Source organism: Lethenteron reissneri, chromosome 27 (genome assembly GCF_015708825.2).
Source record: "Lethenteron reissneri isolate LAM-NWPU_2019-01 chromosome 27, ASM1570882v1, whole genome shotgun sequence".
Lineage (NCBI taxonomy): Eukaryota > Metazoa > Chordata > Hyperoartia > Petromyzontiformes > Petromyzontidae > Lethenteron > Lethenteron reissneri.
The window spans coordinates 18,417,947-18,441,607 of record NC_083805.1 but is presented as its reverse complement, the minus strand read 5'-3'; the positions used below and the strand labels follow the sequence as shown (position 1 = coordinate 18,441,607).

General features: G+C 44.6%; 1 protein-coding gene across 1 annotated transcript in view; it reads left to right on the top strand.

Moving 5' to 3' along the window:
* Window positions 1–14,953, top strand: part of LOC133348680 (uncharacterized) — a 51,811-nt gene extending 36,858 nt beyond the window's left edge. The window contains exons 12-15 of the mRNA XM_061561624.1: window positions 3,134–3,169; window positions 5,426–5,728; window positions 7,497–7,802; window positions 10,005–14,953. Coding sequence (XP_061417608.1) covers window positions 3,134–3,169; window positions 5,426–5,728; window positions 7,497–7,802; window positions 10,005–10,096 — 737 coding nt within the window. The 3' untranslated portion in view covers window positions 10,097–14,953. The remainder of the gene's footprint in view (window positions 1–3,133; window positions 3,170–5,425; window positions 5,729–7,496; window positions 7,803–10,004) is intronic.
* Window positions 14,954–23,661: the final 8,708 nt, after the last annotated feature.

The window sequence follows — 23,661 nt, the reverse complement described above, 5'->3', positions numbered from 1 at the left end:
CTCCAATGGTCTGTCAACTGGTGTTGAATGATTGGTTCAGTGAGTAGAAGCTGCTGTGCCGCGTTTTGGTCAGAAACAGGTGAGTGCGATTTATCAAGAACGAGATCTTTAACCAGTTTCCAATTTCCTCCTGCGAGAAGGTCCCCATTCCTTTTCTCAATCAGAGCCGTGATTAGAGTAACACTTTTGAATTGACTGGGGTGGGGGGTATAGACGTTCAAAAGGGTGACATCCTTGCCCGACAATTTTCCTACAAGATATATGTACCCCCTTCGGGGTCTAATGTGAGCATTTCTTGGGTCATTTATATCCTTTCATTAATGAGAATAGCTAATCCTCTCGTTGAGTGAGATGCGTTTCTTGCAGGAATGCAACATCAGCCTCATGCTTGCCTAAAACATGAGAAGGGTACGCTGTCTCATGATAGGGTGGTTCAGGGCGTTTACATTGAGGGAGACTTTTTAGTTTGATCATAGAGGGGGGTTTTCTTCAAAGTTACTGGGGGTCAGGAAAGCGCGATCCAGTGTGTGTTGTTAGTCATATTTATTGGCAGTCATTTCAGAGGGTGGAGGCTTGCTTTGGCTGTGGACCATCGCTGCATGAAATAAAAGGGATACAGGGGGATAAAATACAACCGAACTACGCACAGTCGAGTCCCACCCAAAAGAAAAACCCTTGGGTTCAAAATGTGGAGCCCCCAACAAAACCTTGGCTTTTGGTGAGACTCGAGTGCAGCACCTAACTTCGTATCTTAATTTAATAAACAGAATACAACCATCAATATAGGTCGATGGATAGCAAAGTGATCTTGAAGAACAAATAAAGGCGCCCATTGCATCATCATTCTCAATGCTTTTGTAGGGCTGTTACAGAGGGGCTGTATGTGTAGGGCTGTATGCATAGGATCACACGGGTAACAAACACAGTGGGCGGGGCTCCGTGAGTACACGGGGAGGTGCCCGCAACGACGTCCGCACCGGGCGGCCTGGGGGGCTGCCCGGGGGGTTGTGATCCTCCGGGGGGTATAAATGTGGATGAGCCGGAGAGCTCGGGGGGGAGTTTAGAGTAAAAGTAGGGAAGACAGAAGATCGACTAGCTAGAGCCCTGGACTCCCCTGGGACGCCGCCCTTGTCAGGGCCGCGCAGGACCGAGCCAGTGGCGTGGTCCCGTGAACCAGAGTTAGTACTCTGGGACTCCGGGTACCGTAGCCCGACTGACCAGTGTCGGGCCAGATAGCCTCCCCTAGCCCATTAGTGGAGGACCAGGAGGTAGGTCAGGGGTAGCTAGTAGAGTATTCCCAGCTATCCGGGTGAGGGGGCCGATACACCCCTCTAGTATTGTATGTCCGCAGTGTGACTACTTGTACGAATAAACACGTGTGCCTTACAACGGTGTCCAAGCGTCATCAACGGTACTTCACTTTGAAGAAACAGGAGGACACAATGGGCGGGGGTTGTCAGGATGGGGTAGTAAACAGGCCCGAGCCCTTGATATTGTTGAGACTGGAGTCAAGGGAAAATGGAAGTGGTGAGGGAAGGGGCTCAAACAAAGAAATCTGAACATATGGTAATGATAAGAGAGCTTTGTATGTAGCTCTAATCAGGGGATAAGAGGAGTATGACAAGGGTTAAACAGGAAGGGAGAGAGCTGGATGTAGACTGAGGGATGAAGAACACGAAGTGGATTTGAGGGTATCCCGCTCTCCTGGGCATTAGCCCAGGATGACTCCGTTACTCCCTGCCTGGTCAACTAACTGAAGCAATGGGGCAGGCAAAGGGAGGTTATATGGGAGGAGACCTCTGATTGGGGGGGGGAGGGGGCACCCGGAGGGGGCAGGGCTCACAAATCAGGGAGACTATGGGGAAAGGGACACAAAACTGTACAGAAGTTGAGGTAGAAAAAAGCGATTAGGGAACCGTACCAAGAGGGGGTAGAAGGGATAAGGGAGCAAGGGAGAGAAGGAAAAGATACACCGACAGGGTTTCAGATATGGAGCAATCAAATATGACGAGGCGAGGTATTAAGTGGGGGACAACAGAAGGTGGAGGATGTGGAAAGGGGCAGGAGGACAAAGGAGGGGAAATAGAGGTTGGAGTAGATGGACAAAAAGACTGAATCCGTACCGTTGCACAGATCCACGTTAACACTCACATGGGAACTCTCGCTCTTCCTAGTCTGAATTTTGTGCATTTCCAAAGAGAATGGGTAAGTTGGTTTGCTCCTCAATCTGCCGCTGTGTGCGTATCATGGACAGGGGTGGCCTCGGACTGACCCTCAATGACCGTGTCATGTCAGAGATATAAATATATGTAACAAATGCGTGCAATTTTTTTTTATGTTGTTCGTGGTAGCTGGTGCTTCTAATTAATGGGTAATTAATCGTCATCAAAAGAAGGAAGAAGGTAACTGGCACTATTTGGACACATGTAGTAGGATGGACAACAACAGCAAACTTAAAAGTATGTTCTTCGGAAAAATGGAAGGAATCGGAAAGAGAAGGAAGACCTAACAGAGAAAGGCTTGACAACGGTATGAGAAGTGATTGGTGCCAGAAATAGGTGGTACTACTTTAACATATTGGCACAAGACAGAGGAAAGCAAAAAACAAATGACGAAATGTGCAGGGGACACCTACGGGCTGTCTGCCCATGGATGGTGATGATGATGATCGTGGTCATCAATATTGCCCATTATATTATTTGCGAGATGAATACTTATTGCCACCATTTGCTGCAATCTTTTCCAGTGAGTTCTATCTAATTACATATACTTGAATGTATGTTGAACTTCTGTCTCACCATACGTAGCCAACCGTGATAATTATTGGTGCAAGGGAAGGACAACAAACTACACGTAAAAATCTACAAAAAGAATTGAGTTTTCAATCTAGATCATTTGCAAGTGCGTAGCTCCAGTGGCTTCCTAGTATAGGAAGGAAGAACGTTCCAGATGGCTGCAGAAGCGTATCTGAAAGAACACAATGCGGTGACCATCTTTGTTCGATGGCGAAAAAATAGAAGGTTTGAAGGATGAGCGGGGTTCATGTGATGATGTTTTGTGCTTCTTGACGAGATCAGCGAGGTATAGTGGTTAATTTGTGACAGCACTGTGTGTGTATGTGTCTCTTTTACAGGACTTACAAGGGAAACCAACAGCACCAATCCCCCAGGTAAGATAAAGAATTATCTGTGCATAGTCCTTTCAACATAACCACACTAGGAACAAGATCCTAGTGGACCCCAACAGCATATATGATAGAAAAGCCACTGTCAGCATTGTCAGGGCTGGCCAGAGTTAAAGTAAAAGTGAATCCCTATAAATTATAGTGACAAGAGTGGATAACTAAAAGCAACTGCGAGGATGAATGTATGCAAATAATTGAAATTATTTCTCACCGTACATAGCCAACCGTGCAAAAGGTTCGGGGGAACGACGACAAACTAAACACAAAAATAGATCTTGATTTGAAGCTTTCGTGACTGCAGGAATCCATACTCTTTGGTTCTTTCGGTAAAGTCACATAGAAAAATCATAATAGATCACGATGTTTCGATCGCCACACAAGCGATCATCCTATTTTCTACGTTATTTTACCGAAATAACCAAAGTGTACAAAAATCGATTCTAAAGAAATTAGTTTGTCAATATAGATTATGTAAAAGTGTGTATCTCCAGTTGGCTTCCTAATATCAGAAGGAAGTGTGTTCCAGGCGGCCGCAGACACGCATCTGAAAGTGCGTGATACGCCGACCGTCTTTGTTAAATGGTTAGCCAAAACCCCCTGTGATGATGAACGGAGTTCAAGTGGTGATGCTTTCTACTCCTTGATGAGACATGAACCAACAACAGAAAATGTTCCACTTGTTTGCAGAGGTTAACAACTTTAAATCCAAAGGCCCGCGCTGGTTTATAACAAAGTAAACATAAAATACGTTCCGTTTGCTTCGCAGTGGATATTTAAGATTGTTGACGTTGTTAGAATTGAGTGTGCCATTTTGTGCCACAGTCAAACTACAAACTTCGAAAATTGACAGTAAGACTTTTGATAGAGAGAACTGCTGGAAGTATGGGGAGGATCCTTGGCTTTGCTTTGTGAAGGTTAAGGGAGGTGTAACTGTGTGGCAGGAACTCCTAGACTCAATGCAACCCAAAATAAGTTGGCTGATACAAAAACTTGTAAGATGGTGGTCAGGGCTATATACGGATAGAAGGTAAAACTTCATCATGATTTGATGTTAGGGCAGGTGTTCGTTAAAATGTTATTTTATTATTCTTTATTATGAATTTATTCTTATTCATCGTTATGCTCTCCTGCATATACACTTAGACCATGAATGGGGTTAGCACAGTAGGAAACTTAGGAATCAATCAAGGTGTGATGAGCGTGCAGGACTTGGAATATTAATGTTATGCAGCTTTGGTGGCAGTCTTAGGCACTGAGGCTGGACAAAGTTAATCACGGCAGCTATAAATAGGACTCCTGCAGCAGGATCACCAGACCGGATATGAAAAGCAAAGGTTGAGGTAGTAATCTACTTTTTGTAGTTAGGCATCAATCTCCATCATGCGGTGGGTTGAGAAGCAGGCCAAGTGGCTTATTGCTTTGGCATGGCAGGCTATTGATGTGCCATAGAAACCATTTTGGAAGGCAATAGATGGATTTTAGTAGGAAAAAATGTTATTGCTTTCTGTAATATTGTATGGGTCAGAGATTTTAACCAAGTGGCTTGTAAAGGAGTTGTTGACATTGAACATATGTCTAAGACTGATCCTGGGAATTTAGTGCCGATACAGGATTAGCAGTGCCGTAATGTGACAGAGACCACGGTTGGTGAGTACTGTAGATATGATTGTGCAGGGTGTGGGATGGCAGGTTACCGAGACAGGAATTAATAAAGGTCTCCACGAGTCTTGCCAGTATCAAAGTATGAGACATAAACATTGGTTTTACCCTTCATGGAAATAAAATAGGCGTTAAGATGTTAAAACACCAAATTTTTACTTTTTGCAAGGAATCAAGTTTGCATTAACCACACACAGTACTTGTGGCAAAACATGCAAACAAACATGCTCTGATAATATAGTACAGGTCAATCAGTTTCAAAGACAATGGCAATATTATCAGAGCATGTTATTTTCCATGTTTTGCCATAAGTACTGTGTGTGGCTAATGCAAACTTGATGTCTTGCAAAAGGTTTTTATTTTGCGTTTGCGCATCTTAACACCTCTTGTTTTATTGCCAGAAAGAATAAAACCCAGATATTATTTTTCACATGAAGACCAGGTTGGTGAGATTACTGTTAGGGCAGATGTTGGGAGGTCACGTGTCTACTTTGCAGCAGTTGCGGGATTTAGCAGGTAGGGAGTGTTGACAGATTTGACCAAAATTATATCTTGGATTGTATCCGAAATTCCATCTTACAGAAAAAAAAATCGTGGTCGTGCCTGGGAACGCTGAGCACGTGATCCGCGGCAATAAGCCCGATCTGAAGAAGTGGGTCGCTAGTGCTAGCTCCCCCTCTACTTTGCTGGACGAGTTGACGAGGAGGGGACACATCGCAGGGCACGTCTATTCCAAAGCCACGAGGATGGCTGCAATGGAACAGGCTGGCTTCCTGCTCGACCACTTCATCGACGGAGGAGAGAGGAAGTGTCAAAGGTTGCTGGAGACACTCCAGGAGCTCAAGGACAAATTCCCCGAGATCAAGCAGTGGCTCAGCTCTCTCGGTATGTCATTGCTTGCTGCTCACGCCGCTGCTGCAGGAAAGGCCTCCAGGAAAGGGAGCTCTGTAGTTTACATGTTCTCCTCATGGTCACGTGGATTTATTATCTGCGTGTTGAGAATCAACACGCATTTTAAGTATTTGGCTGCTTTAAAATTTACGCGTGATAAGACGCTTCATCGGGCTATCATATGTGATAGCCAGGTCGCTTCTGAAAAAAAAACTATATAGTAGCTCAATTGGCCTAAAGTTGTAAAATGTAAAAAAAACTCTCATTGGTGAAGCGGAGGCCCAACACCTATTATGCTACCACCCGTGCCCAGTCACTGTTGTCACTGTAGCGCCTATTGCAGTAACATAAATCACTTAGGCATGTGACGATGTTTGTTTGACTTCTATATGGCAAGCGGTAGTGGAGTGGTTAGCGTGCTGTGCCACACCTGATTACTCGAGTTAAATTCCAGCTCACGGCCAACACCAGTGAAGATTATCTGAACCGGTCCTGGGCCTCCCCTAGGTCGACTCAGCCTCAAATGAGTATCTGGTGTGGTGTGTAAATATCACCATTTGGGAGACAAAGGCGGCCGGGCGTGGTGCTGGCCACTAGAGGCCGACCGAAATTCGGTTTTGGTTTCGGCGCCGAAATTTGGCAAATGGCCTCTTTCGGCATGCTTTCGGTTTCGGCCAAAGGTTATTTTTTTACTTTCGGTCTGGTTTCGGTTTCGGCCGAAACTGATATTGACTTTCGGTCATTCGTCAACCGAAGATAATTTTTTTTAATATAATGCTAGTGCTACGTCTATCACTCTCCCTATTGGTCGGTCAGTTGGCGCTAGGCAATCCTATGCGATAGGCTGCAAACACACACATGTCAGCAGCAGCAGCTTGGGAGCGAGGTTACAGCCGCAACCATGGTCTGCTAATGTATATACGACCAGTCAACAGATGGCAGCCTGTCCGGCTGAATGCGGAAAAAACTGTTGTTTCTTAACTACAACATTCGTTTGTTTGGATATAATTACTAATTAAGTAACACAAGATTTGATATTTAGCGACTCTTACTGCAGGCTCTGAATTATTAATTCTAGATTTATTTTTAATTAAATTAGCATTGTATCATGACATATTTCATAAATCTTTTGTTTGGTAACTTCGTTTATATACCTTTCTGTTTTGGTCTCGGTCGAAAGTGTAGTTAAACTTTCGTTTTCGACTTCGGTTTCGGCCGAAAGTCAATTTTTTACTTTCGGTCTGGTTTCGGTTTCGGCCGAAACCCGAAATTCAGTTTCGGTCGGCCTCTACTGGCCACCGACCTCGTGTGCCACAGTGTCGGCCTTCATTGAGTGCTGATAATCACTAACAGCACTTGACCCAACAGTCTGTTACAGGCTTTGTTTTACTTTCTAAACGTATTTAATGTTATCTTTGGCCTTCATTCATGGAAAGGGTTCCTCACTCTTGGTCTATCTCTATGCATTGAAGTCGGATGAATATACGACCGTCTAGAATGCTCTTTCTTCCGATATTAGGAAGCCACTGGAGCTATGCGCTTTAAAATAATCTGAATTGAAAACGAATTTCTTCAGAACTACTTTGTGTGTTTAGTTTGTTGTCCTTCCCCTACACCTCAGATTAGCATGGTTGGCTACGCACTGTGCGAAAGAAGTTCAACATACGTACGTACGAATGTTCAGCGTTGGCTGAAAGTTACATGCATCTTTAACCAAGCACAACATGTCAATATGTAAACATATTATTTTACTGCGCCACAGAAAATAAGGCAGCAATTGTGATTGTGGAGGAGGGAACGCGAGAGAGAATCATCACCAGCCGTGAGGATCTAAAGAAGTGGATCACCAAGGACCCTTGGGTCCTGCTGGACGAGCTGGACAGCAAGTGGTACATCCAGCGGCATGTCTACAACACGGCCAGAGACATCAAGGACAAGGGCGAGTGCGCCGCCTTCATACTCGAGCACTTCATCAGCGGAGAGGAGGAATTCCAGAAGCTGCTGGTAGCTCTGAAGGCCGTGCAGAAACAATACGATCAAGGGCTACGCAAGTGGCTAAAAGCGCTGGGTGAGTGATAAAACAGAGAAGTCTCGAGGAGGTGGCTCAGATGTTTTTCCGCCATCTGTGATTCAAACGAGGTACTCAACTTTAGTGGCTCACCACCAATGACTGACATAGAGTTCTATAGGTTCAGACAGAGTTCCCGGGATTATTATAAAGTCCCATAGATTTGCAGATATATCTCAATAAAATTTGGCAGGTTTGTTGACTCTCAAAAACTTTAAAGAAATGTTGCCCAGGAGCTTTTGCAACATATGACCTCATGGTACAATAATAAATATAATAACCTCTATCTTGATTTGAAGCTTTCATAACTGCAGGAATCCATACTCTTTGGTTCTTTCGATCAAGTCACGTAGGTATTATTTTATACCAAAAGAACCAAAGAGTATAATAACCTCTATTTTATAACACGCCTTTCATTTTTAAGTATCTCAAAGCGCTGTAAATTAAAGTTAAACTACACTCAAAAGTGTAGATAAAATATCAGCGAACTAGAAAGCTTATAGCAATATCAATGACTACATTCGCAATTACAATAAAATGAGGAGCTACGAATTATAATACTTACAGAGTAATCCAATTAGACACCAACATAGTATGTTATAATATAAAGTTACTGGAAAAGCCTGTTGTACAAATAGGTGAGTTTTAAGATGTAATCCTGGACCCGAGGAAGAGGATTCCACAATTACGAAGCCTGGCTCCGGGAGGCTCCATCTCCAATAGAACATGACAGTCTTGTTCTTGGACTGATGAGTAGTGGACCAAAATCAGCTGATCTAAGTTTTCGCAGTGGTTTATAAAACTTGAGCAGATCGGCGAGATATTTAGGAGCCAGCCCATTGAATGCCTTAAACGTGAGAAGCAGAATCTTCAAGTCGATTTTGTACTTTACAGGGAGCCAGTTCAAATCACAATGATTTTGATCCCATTGAATTTTTTTTGCGCACGTTCAGCGCAAAAATAATAATCTGTCATCGACATGTGTCAGGTTTGTTTAGAAATGTGTAGCTTTTCTACCTTTTTTTTTATAGAAATTGCTTTTAAAACCATTTCCCACGCATGAGCAATGCACGGGCGTGTTAATCTATACGCGGACCTCACTTAGCGCGACCACATACAAGGCTGATCTGTAACATAACCTTACCATGTACTGTGTATACTGTCGTTAAGGAGCATAAACCATCGCAGTGACTTGTGGTTAGCCATTGTATAAAAATGGTCACCACATCGTGCACTTTTAGATGCGCTGCTGCGGCCATCTGGAACGCTCCGCCTTCCGACATTAGAAAGCTACTGGGGCTATGCACTTTTAAAACTAAATTGTAAACGTATTTCTTTAGAACTGCGTTTTGTGTTTAGTTTGTTGTCCTTCCCCCCGCACCTCCGATTCGCGTGGTTATCTCTGTATGGTGCGAAATCATGTCAACATGCATATGTAACATAGTTAATTGCACATGATGCAGGATATCATAGGAATCCAATGCCGATGTAATTGGTGATTTAATGAGAAAGTACAAGAGGTGAGGGGCTGAGTTATGGGTCTCCACGTGGGACCCGTAAATTGGAATTTCAAAACTGTTGAGCCTGTGTGTCAGACCTATCACCTTCTCTTAACACAGATTTGAAAATAATTTGCTTTCTTTTTTTTCTTCTCATAGTTATCCTACTACAGACCCATGACGTTATGTTAATGTAGTTTTACAAAACCATATAATTATGAACATAATCTGAATATGTTGTACAGAAACGGTGGACATTTGTTTCATATTTGGCAGTCAGTCATAGGCAAGGGAGTCAACTGCACGGATGGTTATGGCAATGAAGTTCCAACTATAGGGGCAGCAGACTTGCAGTAGAAATCTCTCAGTGAGCTAGGTATAAACTGAACTGTAAACTATTTATGTTTTACCACGTAAAGGACAACTGAGCTATTTATCTCTTTTTTAGAAGCGACCTGGCCACAACTTATAGCTGAATGAAGTGGCTTATCATGTGGATATTTATAGCAGCCGAATACTCTAAAAGCATGTTTCTAAATGTGGAGGGTAAAATCGGAGAACCCGGAGAAAATCCATGCAACCATGGGGGGAACATGCAAACTTTAAATATACAGCCGGCATCAGGGTCGGGATCGAACCCACGTCTCATGCATTTAAATGTAATGAATCTGATTATTTTCATGTTTTTGTCTCTGTGTTGCAGGGCTTCCATTTTCACCAGGTTCTCCAATTTCGCACGATGAACCTCTGGCAAATCCAGCAAGTTGTTATCATGAGCCTGCGTTTCATTTTTAATGACAAAGAATCCTTCAATAGCACTACAATTACCCACTCGTTCACAAGACCCCAGTGAAGACCAAAAGAGAGTTTCCACGGCTGATGAATCATCATAATTGATCTGCGCAGCCATGATCTGCGCACTTGTAGGTGAAGGACTTTCCAATCCATAGCTACATCTCATGATTTCGCAATTCAACAACCCATGAGGCTGACGCTTACGAGTTTAATTCATCATTCCGTCTCCACCATTAACTTCGACCGCTGACTATCATATCTTTCCACAAAGGCTCCATATTCCAAGCGCACTTTATTAACCCTCTCCAGGGCGCTACGGTGGCTGGGAGATGTACCTCACCTTGTATACAATAGGTTGTTGGCTTTATGGCGACCCTGACGCCTGTGTAAAACTAAAAACTACTTTTTGTTTTACCAGCTAAGGCCCACAGAGCTATTTATCTCTTTTTTTAGAAGCAACCTGGCTATAACAAATGATGGCCCAACGAAATGGTTTATCACATGAAGATTTACAGCAGCCAAAAACTTTAAACGCATGCTTATTAATGTGGAGGAGAGAGAAACATTCAAACTCCAAATATACTGTATATACTGTATATTTTCAGTTTGTGTGTTCTCCCCGAGGTCTCGTGGATTTTCCTCCGAGTCCTCCGGTTTTCCTCTCCACATTTTGAATCAACGTCACACGTTTAAAGTATTTCGCTGCTTTACAGTTCCATGTGATAATCTACTTCGTCGAGTGATTATTGGTGACCAGGTTGCTTCTAAAAAGAGCTGTACAGCTCAGTGGCACTTACCTGATATCATACATTTTTTAAATAAATAGTTACATTTGTATTACTTTGCACACCTTTCAAATATTGTTACATTTCCAAGATCAACCATCCATTTTTCTTATCCATATGGCAAAGTAGGTAATCTATTATATATTGTTGCCTCTATTATAACCTCCAACAGATCAACATATTGTTTTGCATTAATGCTTTGTTTTCTCTAAACGTCCCCAGCAGATGTACCGCGTAAATAACGTGCATTTGCAATTAACGTCGTCAATTTAAAGTCCTGATCTTTATTTGTCTTTACCGCAACAACGTACAGCCCACCTTTGTACTAGTATGGAAATTCAGACAATGGACAGCAATACCACCACTGCGATTGGCTATGCCGACGCCACGCAAACTCAATCATATCGAGCTGTGACGTAACGTCACACTACAGTGATGTATGCTGGTTTGACTGATAAAGTCTGCACGCAATTGCCTTTGAAATAATTTGATAAAGTTGCTTCTGTATTCACATTTCCAGAGGAAATAAATGTAAAACCATGGAAAAGTATTACACTGTGATATGCATTAGGCTTCAGCCTAATCGCAGGAGGCAAAACGATACTTAAATAATTTTAAAAATGTGCAGCATGTTTTTTGTCATCTTAGACTAAGGTGTAGTAGGGAAATACAGTTCAGTTACCTCTATCCCTGCAAGAGGGTGCCAGTGAGCTCGAAAGCTCTAAATGTGGGATTCCTGCGTTAACTGCAGAAGTTACATAACGCACAGACATTCTCATGAGATTTCAGTAGACATTGACTTGCAATTATACTTTTAAAATCGTTGTTTTATGTATACACTAGCTGTACTACCCGGCTTCGCCCGGGACTTGTATCTACCACGGCCGGCCGCCTTTGTCTCCCCAGTGGCGATGTTAATACGCTACAGCAGTTACTCGTTTTGCGGCTGAGTCCCTCCCTCACCACTCTCCCTCCCTCATCACTCTCCCTCCCTCACCACTCTCCCTCCCTCACCACTCACGCACGGCCGCCTTTGTCTCCCCAGTGGCGATGTTAATACGCCACACCAGTTACTCGTTTGAGGCTGAGTCGACCTAGGGGAGGTTCAAATAATCGTCACCGGTGGTGGCCGTGAGCGGGAATGGAACTCGGTTCGCCGGGTTTGTAGCGCAGCGTAGCGTTAACCACTACACCCACCGCTCCTCACACACCACACACGCACAGACACACACACAGACACACACACACACAGACACACAGACAGCACGCTAACCACTACACTACCGCTCCCCACACACCACACACGCACACAGAGACACACACAGACACACAAAGATACAAAGACAAAGTTCGCCCGTATAGCCTGAACAGACTGTAGGGGCAAGTGCTGTTAGCGAACACCTATGAAGGCCGGAACGGTACACGAGGGGGTGGGTGGCCAGCACCACGCCCGACCGCCTTTGTCTCCCTAGTGGCGATGTTTACACACCGCACCAGGTACTCATTTAAGGCTGAGTCGACCTAGGGGAGGCCCAGGACCGGTTCAGATAATCGTCACTGGTGTTAGCCGTGAGCGGGAATCGAACCCGGGTCGCCAGGTTCATAGCGCAGCGCGCTAACCGCTGCACTACCGCTCCCCACAACACAGCACAGACACACACACACAGACACACACACACAGACACAGACAGCACGCTAAGCACTACACTACCGTTCCCCCTACACAACACACGCGCGCGCGTCCATAGGTACACATACACGCGCTTGCTGCAGACACACACGACTTTCAGGGTGCGTACGGCAGTAAACGACTGAAATAATAAAGCGGCAATGCTGCGCAAGGAACGCCTTAGACCTGCAACACATTTGTGTAATGCGAGCGTAAACACACAAACACATACAAACACATACACACACATACATGCAGACACACAGACAGACACATAACACACATACATATACACACATACATACACAGAAAGACATACACACACATACATAGACACACACATACATACACACAAGCACATGCACACACGTTCATACGCACATACATACAGACACACAGACATACACATAAAGACATAGAAAAAAACCCACATACATACACACACACATACACACAAACACATACATACATACACACATACATAGAGACACACAGACATACACATAAACACATACACACATACACATGACCCGGCTTCGCCCGGGACTTGGATCCACGATGCCCGGCCGCCCATTTGTCTCCCCAGTGACGATGTTCACACACGACAGCAGTTACGCGTTTGAGGCTGAGTGGACCTAGGGGAGGGCCAGGTCCGTTTCAAATAATCGTCAGCGGTGGTGGGCGTGAGTTGGAATCGAACTGGGGTCGCTCAAGCAGCATAATGACTATTTGTACAAAGAACATATAAAGAATCGATTATAATAACCAGGCTACAGTCCACATTATAGACTGCCAGTACACGCAGTCAGCTTCATAAGCAGGCTAGAGTGTACATGATAGAGTGGCAGTACGCTCACCGAGCTTAATAAGCAGGCTACAGTGTACATGATAGACTGGCAGTACGCTGACCCAGCTTAGTGACTATTTGTACAGTGAACATTTAAGTAATCGATTGTTGGCGCGTTGGGTTTAAAAGTAATATTAATTGCACACATTGTGGTGGGGGTGGAGTGAAGAGTAGGAAAAACTTTGATGAATTTACCTCAGAGTGGCGTGGTGGGTGTCGAGGCCTAGTAGCGTGCAGAGCCTGCGGCCTCGCCAAAATTGGCCACCCGGCAGAGGCAGGGTACGGGTGGCGTTCCTTCCCCCCCCCACCTCAGCGCGCCAACAATACTGTGTAATGGCTATTATTTAATTATTTACGGAGCCTATGAAAGTGGCGAAGGCGTGGCTAGCCGTTGGCAGGGGCAACCGCCGTCCAATGAAACTGCAGCCTTTGGCGAAGGCGTGGCTAGCCGTTGCCAGGTCCAATGAAAGCGGCGAAGGCGTCGCTAGCCATTGCCAGGGGCAACCGCCGTCCAATGAAAGTGCGTATGGTCCGAAATCCACACACACACACACACAGACGGACAGACAGACATTCACGATTATATATATAGAAAACCGACATTTTATAACTTGGACACCTCTACATTTTGGGGGAATTAACATTTTAACGTTATTATATTTCAACGTATGTGGCTATAAAGGTTTGTACCTGGAGATGTTAACGTTAGGTAAATTCAACTATGCGATTTACGGTATGTGTATTTTGGGTGTATTCTGTTGAAAGTGCGCCACTGATGCCACTATACAGAATGTTCTGTGTGTATGTGTGGTAAATGCACAATATTTAATGTTGACCAATTCCAGCGTACGTGTATTCTCAAAATAACGTTGGCGGATATACCATGCCCTGCATATAATGGTAATGTTTTGGTGACCACGAATATTTTTTATGAAGAAAATCACACTCTTGATGTAAACACATTCAACACCGCGCAAGACAATAGTGATGTGTTGCTTGCTGCATCTTTACGTTACGCAGAACCATAACGAATCGGGTAATCCCATTGTAGTACTGCACTGCACATTCGCTACTTGCATTGCATTGTATGTTCCAAAAATGCCTGTTTTTTGTAGTGGCATCAGTACAGTGACCCTTCTCTATTCGCGAGTTCTGGATTCTTGAGTTTTGATGATTCGCAAGTTACTAAATGTATACTAATTCCTATTTGCGACTCGCCGGACTCCAGTATTTACGAGCATACGTAGTCAGACCACCGACACTGGGGAGGTGCGCGCAGAATCTAGTGAAACTGCCAAGATTAAAAACGTAACCCTCGCGGATAGAAAGGGTTTTATTGTACTATATTTTATAATGAAATTCAAACAACATTACAAGCTTTTTGGAATAAACTAATATGTGGCCTAAACCAAAACTTACATGGATCATGGTTTTTGTTGTGAAAAACACATGTTTTAAATCAACATTACAAGCTATAAAGCGGCATTTGTGGAAATTTCTGTTTGCAAGGAAAATGTATACACAGGGGCACCCAACCACTGAATTATCATGGAGTTTAGAGGACACACCATCCAAGAGCTTAATTCGTTATTTTCTGCAAACAAGTTTTCCAGTTGGAAGCAATTAATGGGTGGGGATAACATTGGTTTGAAAGTTGTAATTCTATGATAATTTTTGTTTATGAAAGAATTTATGCATTTTCCTCGAATTTTGTCCGCATTGTTTTATCAGTGTAGTGTAACGGGACAAATACACCATGTGGTCACTCACAGTGTAATCCTCTGTCAGCCTATGTATATATGTGTGTTGAACTTCTTTCACACCGTACGTATCCAACCGTGATAATCGGAGGTGCAGGGGGAAGGACAACAAACTAAACACAAAAAGCAGTTCTAAAGAAATACGTTTTCAATTTAGTTTTAAAAGTGCATCGCTCCCGTTGCTTCCCCATTGATTTGATTATTTATTTACCCCATTCGTTCACTCCGTGTTTGTGCTGAAGTCCAAGCCATCCAACACATTACCAACGAACGCTCCATACATGCACATCCTGAAATCAATTATCTCAAGTTATATTTACCAACTAAAACAAGTATATCAATGATAAACTAACGAAAATGTTGAGCAAAGTTGTAATTCCAACTTTAGCTCAACACGACGCTTAACCACGACAGTTTTACAGGAAATTAACCGTTTCACAACCATTGTGCATCTTCAACAATCACTTAAGCACTACCTTAACGTGATGAACTCTCAAGCCGATTGTCAAACTCAAGTGACAGAACTCGGCACAAAACACCGACAAAAATAATAAAAAAAAATAATGGACAAATCTTAAAACCAGACAGCACACCAAGATGGCAATACTTAGCACCTCCCACCGTACACAGCACAACATTATAGAGCCCAAATGAACCAATTGTCAGACCAAGCAATTGCCTGTATAAACAGATGTCATATAACTACCTCCGAAATTAAGTTTTAATCTTTATCCTCATTCCCCCCCCCCTTTCCAACACGTCGTCATCCATTACATTACGTAACCAATTTAATTCGATGGATTGTTTTGCATTATTGTTAATGACTGGGCTGAGACCATGAACTCACTGGCACTGAAGAAGCTGGTTTAATCACAGGTGGATGTCTGGATTTAAACCCAGGATCTAACTGCCTACTCAATGCTTTGACACGTATTTATGTATGTTGAACTTATTTTGCACCAGCCAACCGTGCTAATCGGAGGTGCAGAGGGAAGGACAACAAAGTAAACACAAACAGTTATTTTTTTTATTATTAGGCTTTTATTTAAAAGAACACGAGCCCGTTATAACCCGTCGTGCAAATCAAGTCCATGAGTGAACAGTCGCGAAGAGCCGTCCCGACGCAACTGAGCTCTATACAAGAGAAGGGGGAAGGAAGTGGTTGGAAGGGGGGGGGCCCGCTGCCCAAGTTGAGTGAGTCCATCAACATTTTAAATGTGGAGGGGGGGGGTGGAGGTAAGGAAGTACTGTATAACCAAACTAATGAGGAACGTTTAGAGTATCAGTGAGGGGAAACGGGAGAAAGGGCAGAGGAAGGGAAGAAGGAACGTTTGAGCGTTACCGAGTTCCACTCTCTTTTATCTGCTGAGAGGGGAGGGAACCCCTCTTCTCTGGTCCCAATATCTCGGTTCACCAATTAAACAGGCTTATTTTAAACTCGCCATGAAAGGGGACCACCTATCCTCGAATTCTTTCTCCTTTTCCGTTACTTTTGGCTCAGATACTCCATGTCTAGTCACGTTTCATCACCATATCTGGTTCCTGAACCCACAGGGTTTCTTCGACCGTTGGAGAAAGATGTGTGCTTCATATGTTGTTGAAATAGCTTATACAATGTCCAAGTAGAGTTTCAAAACATCTGGGCAGTACCAAAACGTGTGAAAATATGTTTGTATCGTGCCCGGTGTGCATTGTGGGCAGTCAGGCGAGCTCTCCGTAAACTTCGCCCTTTTCTAATTTGTCAGGGATGCTCCGTGTATAAATTCAAACTGGATTAACCAAAGTAGTAGGGCTCTTGGCCAGATTTAGGGGTTCACCAGATCTCTAACCAAATCTACAGCGTTATCTCATAGGGCACAAACCTGTTCCACAGCTTCTTGGTCACTCATCTACTGGCGGAGTATCCCTCTACCCAAAGTCGAAAGACCTTAGACAGTATATCGTTATCCTTAGGTGTCTCTAATCAGCAAATGAGTGAGTCCATGCGTCCCGTTTTCTGTCGGCAGAGTTTGTTATAGCGTCTCTGATCTGGAGATGTAAAACAATTTAAGAATGGGAGATGTCATAGGCAGCCCGCAATCCATCAAAAGACAGTACCCAACCGTCCGTGTACAATAGATGCTCAACTCTTTCCATGCCAGCCTCCCTCCAGTTATCTATTTTATGACCTTATCCCCCACCTTTAATGATGGGGTACCCCAGAGTGTCGATGCTCTATGTAGTGGGACTGAAAGGGAACTTTGCGGTCCTTGCAACCTGTTCGTGTCGAGGCAACTGACCATAGTGGCTGAATTCCTCATGGTCTATCTTTATTTCTGGCCAGAGCATACCCCTCTAGGGAGAACGGCTTGACCGATTCCTCCTCCCAGCTTTTCACAATCCCTCACTTTTTCAGGTCGAGCTAGCCCTTCACATTGTAAAGGCCCACAGCTTAATGCTATTTCTGGAAGTTCGGGAGGCCTATAGACCCTAATCTGCTGGTTGAGTGAGAAGGGAGTGTCATATACTAGATAACTTGCAGTTCTAAATAAAGGAGGAGATTCTGGAATTTAGCGACTTAAAAAAAAAGTCCTGGGGATCTGTGTCGGCATCATTCGCAAACAGGTACAGTATCTTTGGAAGAATCATAATTTTAATAAAGTGTGCCCTGTTGTGAAAAGAGAGGGGGACGTCGATTCAGGCGGCCAGCGAGGCAGTGACTTCATGAAGCAGGGGGGTAATTATTTCGGAGCTGGCTCAGTGAGGAGGGAACCATAACTCCGAAGTATTTAACGTGTGATGAGGACCACTTGAAGAGCATCAAGTCTTCCTGGGTTTTAGGAGTAACTAAAGAAAAGGGCCATTACCTCGGATTTTTCAGAGTTTAATTTATATCCTGATGCCTTCCTGTTGTCCGCCACGATGCATAAGATGGCGGGGATTGATGTTTCCGGTTTCCTAAACATAATTAAAACATCGTCCACATAGAGGTTTATTTTATTCTCAACCGTACCATATGCCACACCCGTGATTGAGTGGTTCGTCCTCGTGCTCTCAGCCAAAGTTTCCATTGCGAGGCTAAGGAACAGCGATGGAGGGGGGACCCCTGCCTCGTTCCTCTCTCCAGCGCAACGTTATGAAACATTCCATTTGTTACAACCGAGGCCATCGGGTCTGTGTAAAATAAGCCCACACACATCTGTGAATTGGGAGGGGAACCCGAATTTGTCCATTTCCCGTAACAACAATGCCCTTCCACTCTGTCGAACGCCTTTTACATGTCTACCATGCAGGGAAGTTATCTCTTGTGGCTAGCTCTACAGCATTGAGAAGTCGCCTCTATGTTTTCCTCTGCCTCCTCTTTCTCGCTGTTTAGCTCTAAGTGAGTGGACAGGGTGGGGGGGCAGGAGATGCCTGGAGTAGGAGGAAAGGACGAGGTTCGGACGATGATGCTGATGACGAATTGGCTTGGGACCTCGGCTGAACCAGTCGCGCCCTGGCACAGAGGAGCAGTTGTTGCGGCAGTGCAGAAATGCGCAATGGGAAGAGCGCAATGAGCGGAATGTGCCCGAACCTTCCACCCACCTCGTGTAACCAGCATCAGCATCATCAGCAGCATCATTATTAGTCGCAACATCAGCATTATTATCAGCAGCACCATCACCAACATCATCAGCGGTATCAACATCACACACCTACACACATGTAAAAAAAACAACAGCCTCTGTTTACCATTCAGTGGCAATGATGTCACCACAGAGCTTGTGTTAGGTTAGGTGCACCTTAAGGCCACGTGACGTGTTGAAGGCTCGCTACTTGCAGGAGATTACGGGACAGACCCATGGGTATATTGAGATGACTGGCAGCTGCACCAACTTGCTGTCCTCCCCACTGTGCCACCTACACACACACTTACAAAAATAAAGATCCCTTCGATAATCTTAAAGAAAGCTGCGGCAAGTGCTATTAGTTAGCACCTATAAAGGACTTCATGGCACATGAGGAGCCGGGCATGGCCAGCACCACGCCCAGCGCCTTTATCTCCCTAGACGCGATCTTTACACACCTCACTAAGAACTTATTTGAGACTGAGTCGGCCTAAGGGAGGCCCAGGACCAGTTCAGATAAACGTCACTGGTGTTAGCCGTGAGCGGGAATCGAACCCGGGTTGCCAGGTACTTAGCGGAGCACGTAAATCCGCTTACACTACCGCTCCCCAAGCACATCAACTCACCTCCCCATCAACATCAACAACCGCCATTCGCCAATAAGTTGCAGTGACGTCACTACGGCACTTGTGCCAGGCTACGTGCATGTTAAGGCCGTGTAAAGTGTCGAACGCCTGCTGGAAGGAAGTCACGGGGCAGACCCAGGTGCCATGGGCTGACTGACTGAAATGACTGGCCGATGGACCACCTGTGCCTCCTACTGTGTCAATTTGCTGTGGGTTGTGGACGTCGCTCCTCTGCCCTCCGTTATTGTTGGAGGGCGACTGCCTCCAACTGCCCAGTAGCATCCTTCACGAACCTCCTCCACAGAGGCCTATCTTGACACCGCTGGTACCAGTCATCGGCAAGTCCGCTCAGCTCCACATCCTCCTGTACCATTTAACTCCATCTCTTCTCGAGCCCAAGTCGCGCCCATTTAGCCCCCTCTATCTAGCCCAGGGGTCCTCAAACTTTTTAAACAGGGGGCCAGTTCACTGTCCCTCAGACCGTTGGAGGGCCGGACTATAGTTAAAAAAACTATGAACAAATTCCTATGCACACTGCATATATCTTATTTTGAAGTGAAGAAACAAAACGGGAACAAATACAATATTTTAAATGAAGAACAAGTAAAGTTAAATCAACAAACTTGCCAGTATTTCAATGGGAACTATGGGCCTGCTTTTGGCTAATGAGATGGTCAATGTCCGGTTCCATATTTGTCACTGCTAGTCGTAACAAGTGATGCAAGTGTGCATCCGTTAGTCTAGATCTGGTTGGAGATTTCAAATGTTTCATTCTGGAAAAAGTTTGTTCACAGACATAAGCGCTGCCAAAGATGGTTGCCATTTTGAGTGCATGGTTCCTGAGATGAGGATATGTCTCAGAGGGGAGAAATGCATAGAAATTATGAAGGCTGCTTGACTTGAATGCGTCTTTCAGAGAGTCACAATTCTGCAGTTCAGCCAGTTCCATTTGGTAAATTGTATCCACATTTTCAATGTCAATAGACAATGGGTTACGGAAAAGCTGTATGTCCTGTTCATTGAGATGAAGCTCTTTAAATCTAAATTGGAACTCCTTTTGCAATTTTCCCAGTGAATCCACACATGTTTTGTTTGGGAATGCAACCAATGTTTTTTCCGCTAACAGATTTTGAGTTGTGGGGAGATGGCAGAAGTTTTCCTCCTTCACTTGTTTGATGAGGAGGCCTAATTTTATTTCAAATGCTTTGACATGTGATTGCATATCACAGATGAGCTTCCCCTTTCCTTGAAGTTGCACATTGAAACTGTTGAGTAGCTCTGTTACATCTGTCAGAAAGGCAAGGTGCCATTTCCATTCTGCATCATTGAGCTCTGGTACTTTGTTTTTTGAAAACAGAAAAGCTGTAATATGTGGAAGTAAGTCATATAAACGTTTCAAAACTCTCCCTCGACTCAGCCAACGGACTTCTGTGTGGTACAGAACATCTTCATAGTCAACATTTAGCTCAGACAGAAATTCCTGAAATTGTCTGTGGTTTAGTGCATGAGCTCTAATGAAGTTAACAGAGTCCCACTTCAGTGATTTACTACACAGCGCTTGTTGGTGGATGAGGTAGTGTATGGCTATTGGATGAGAATGGTTATGTTTGTCCATCTCTTGGTTAATGCGAGCAATTACTCCTTTCTTAGACCCCACCATGCTAGGAGCACCATCAGTTGTCACACTGGCTAGTTTAGCCCAGTTCAGCTCCAAACCATTCACAGTTTGGCAAACATTTTCATAGATATCCTCTCCTGTAGTTGTTCCTTTGATGCTTTGCAGTGCAACAAGCTCTTCTGTGACTTCGAAGTAGTCATTCGTCCCACGAATAAAAATTTGAAGTTGTGCAGAATCACGAACATCATTGCTTTCGTCGAGTGCCAAAGAAAAATAGGAAAGTTTTTTTGTGGAGTTTTGCAAATGCTGATGGAAATTGTCTCCCATTTCTTCAATCCTCCGTGTAATTGTAGGTCCTAAAAGACTCACTGTACTAAATAAATCGGCCTTCTCTGGACACATCTCTTTGGCAACAGATAGAGGCATTCTTTAACAAATTCTCCCTCAACGAATGGTCTGCCAGTGCACACTATTAGCTTGGCAACTTGAAAACTTGCTCGCAGTGATTAAATATTTATCTGCTTCTGCTTCACAAAAGTATTTTGCTGAGTTGTTAATGTATTTTTCAGTTTTAATATTTTATCTTTTCTCACTTCTCCGACCAAACAATCATATTTATCTTTATGTTGAGTTTCATAGTGTCGACGTAAATTGTATTCTTTGAACACAGACACTATATTCTGGCATATCAGACACACAGCTCTTTCCTTGTACTGCATGAAAAAGTAATCATAAGTCCACTGTTTTTTGAAAATCCTACACTCCGAGTCAATTTTCCTCTTTCTTGACATCATTGTTTCCTAGGGAGTCAAAATTGCTATTAGTAAAATACCAATATATATACAGCGCTACAAAAACAATATACCAGCAATAACTTTGCCCACACAGAGACATACAGACTGCACTGCCCATCAATGCAGTCTGATTGGGGGAACTCCGCTTTTACCCCAGGCTCACACTGGTGCGGGTACCATTAAAAAGTTAATTACACCTGCAGTTTTGTTCACAGATCGCAGTGCGAATCTACAAGCATATGGCTGAACTCGCACTGCTCAGAGATCGCAACAGTATGAACCGGGGCTTACACAACATACAACATATAACCTCATATAATTGAATAGCAATCACAATATAAATGCACTTACTGTCATTTAAATTGGGTTTCCTACTCCTCGGCTGTCTGTCACTGACCAGCACGGGAAAACAGCAGGCAGCCCCTCCAGAGATCAGAGATCACTCTGTTATTACCCCTCTATCATTTACTCAGCACACAGGAATATCACTGGGAGTGGAGCCGAGGGGCAAGTGAGGGAGCTGAGGGAGGGAGAGCCAGTCAAGCGCAGCCAGGGGAGGGCTGGCAGCCTTAGGCCTGGGGGGCACGTCCAGTCAATTGGCCCATTGAATCATTCACCAGCGCAGCCCAATGAGTGCCCACCGCCGCAGCTCAATCATTGCCCACCGCCGCAGCTCAATCAGTGCTCACCAGGGCAGCCAAATCAGTGCTCGCCATCGCAGCCCAATCAGTGCCCACCACCCGAGCCCAATGAGTGCTCACCAGCGCAGCCCAATTAGTGCTCACCAGCGCAGCCCAATTAGTGCTCACAAGCGCAGCCCAATTAGTGACCATGGGCCGGATAAATGCCCTTGGTGGGCCGCATGTGGCCCGCGGGCCGTAGTTTGAGGACCCCTGATCTAGCCGAACAAAAGCTGTATAAGCATTCAGTGACTGGACATGCGGGCCTACATGACCCAGCCAACGCATCCTTGCCTGCTGGAGGAGCTTACCAATGTGACTTTTTCCAGATATTTCAAGTATTTTGAGTTCCTCACACAATCCAGCTTGGTTAATTCCAGGATGGATCGTAGGCAGGTGAGCCGAATGTTTCTAACCGGCAAAGATGTTCCATTAGTGGGGTCGACGTTTCATAACCATACAGACTGGAGGGCATGACCATGGCCGAGAAAACCCGAAGCTTCGTGTGGAGTGACAGACTAGCTAGCTTTCACAGTGTTGCGCAGCCTCTCAACTTATTTGGAGTGATACCTCCACTGTCAAACTGGAGCCGGTTATGATCACGCTGCCCAGGTATGGAAAACTCTCACTCTCTTATTAACTACCCCATCACCAATTGGGAGTTGTCGGGGTGGAGTATCTGATGGCACCAAATACCCAGGCAGGTGCTTAATTTTGGTGGGGCTGATGGTAAGGCCCCACCTCTTAGTGGTACACTCCAGGTTCAGCAGCAGCACCTCCAACGCTTCCTCTGAGTGAGCAGCAATCACTAGATCATCACATACACAACATCGTTGACCAATAGGGAGCCATCCCTTGATCACACCTGGACATCGATCAGCCTCCCATTGTATCTGTACCAGATGTAGATTTCTCTGTTACAACCATCAAAGGCTTCACGAACTACGTGGTCGAAATATATGTTAAATAATGTAGGAGCCAGAGGATATCCCTCTTGCACCCCAAGGTGAACAGGAAATGGCTCGGACTCCCGGCCACGTAGTTTTACCCGGGCCTGCTCACCATCATGAAGGTCCTTAACGATTGTGAGCAGAGTCAGAGACTCTGAAAGCACGAAGAACAATCCAGAGCCCAGGCCTACTGATGGTACCAAGGGCCTTGACCAGGTCAATGAAGCAGAGATGTAGGGATATTTTTTT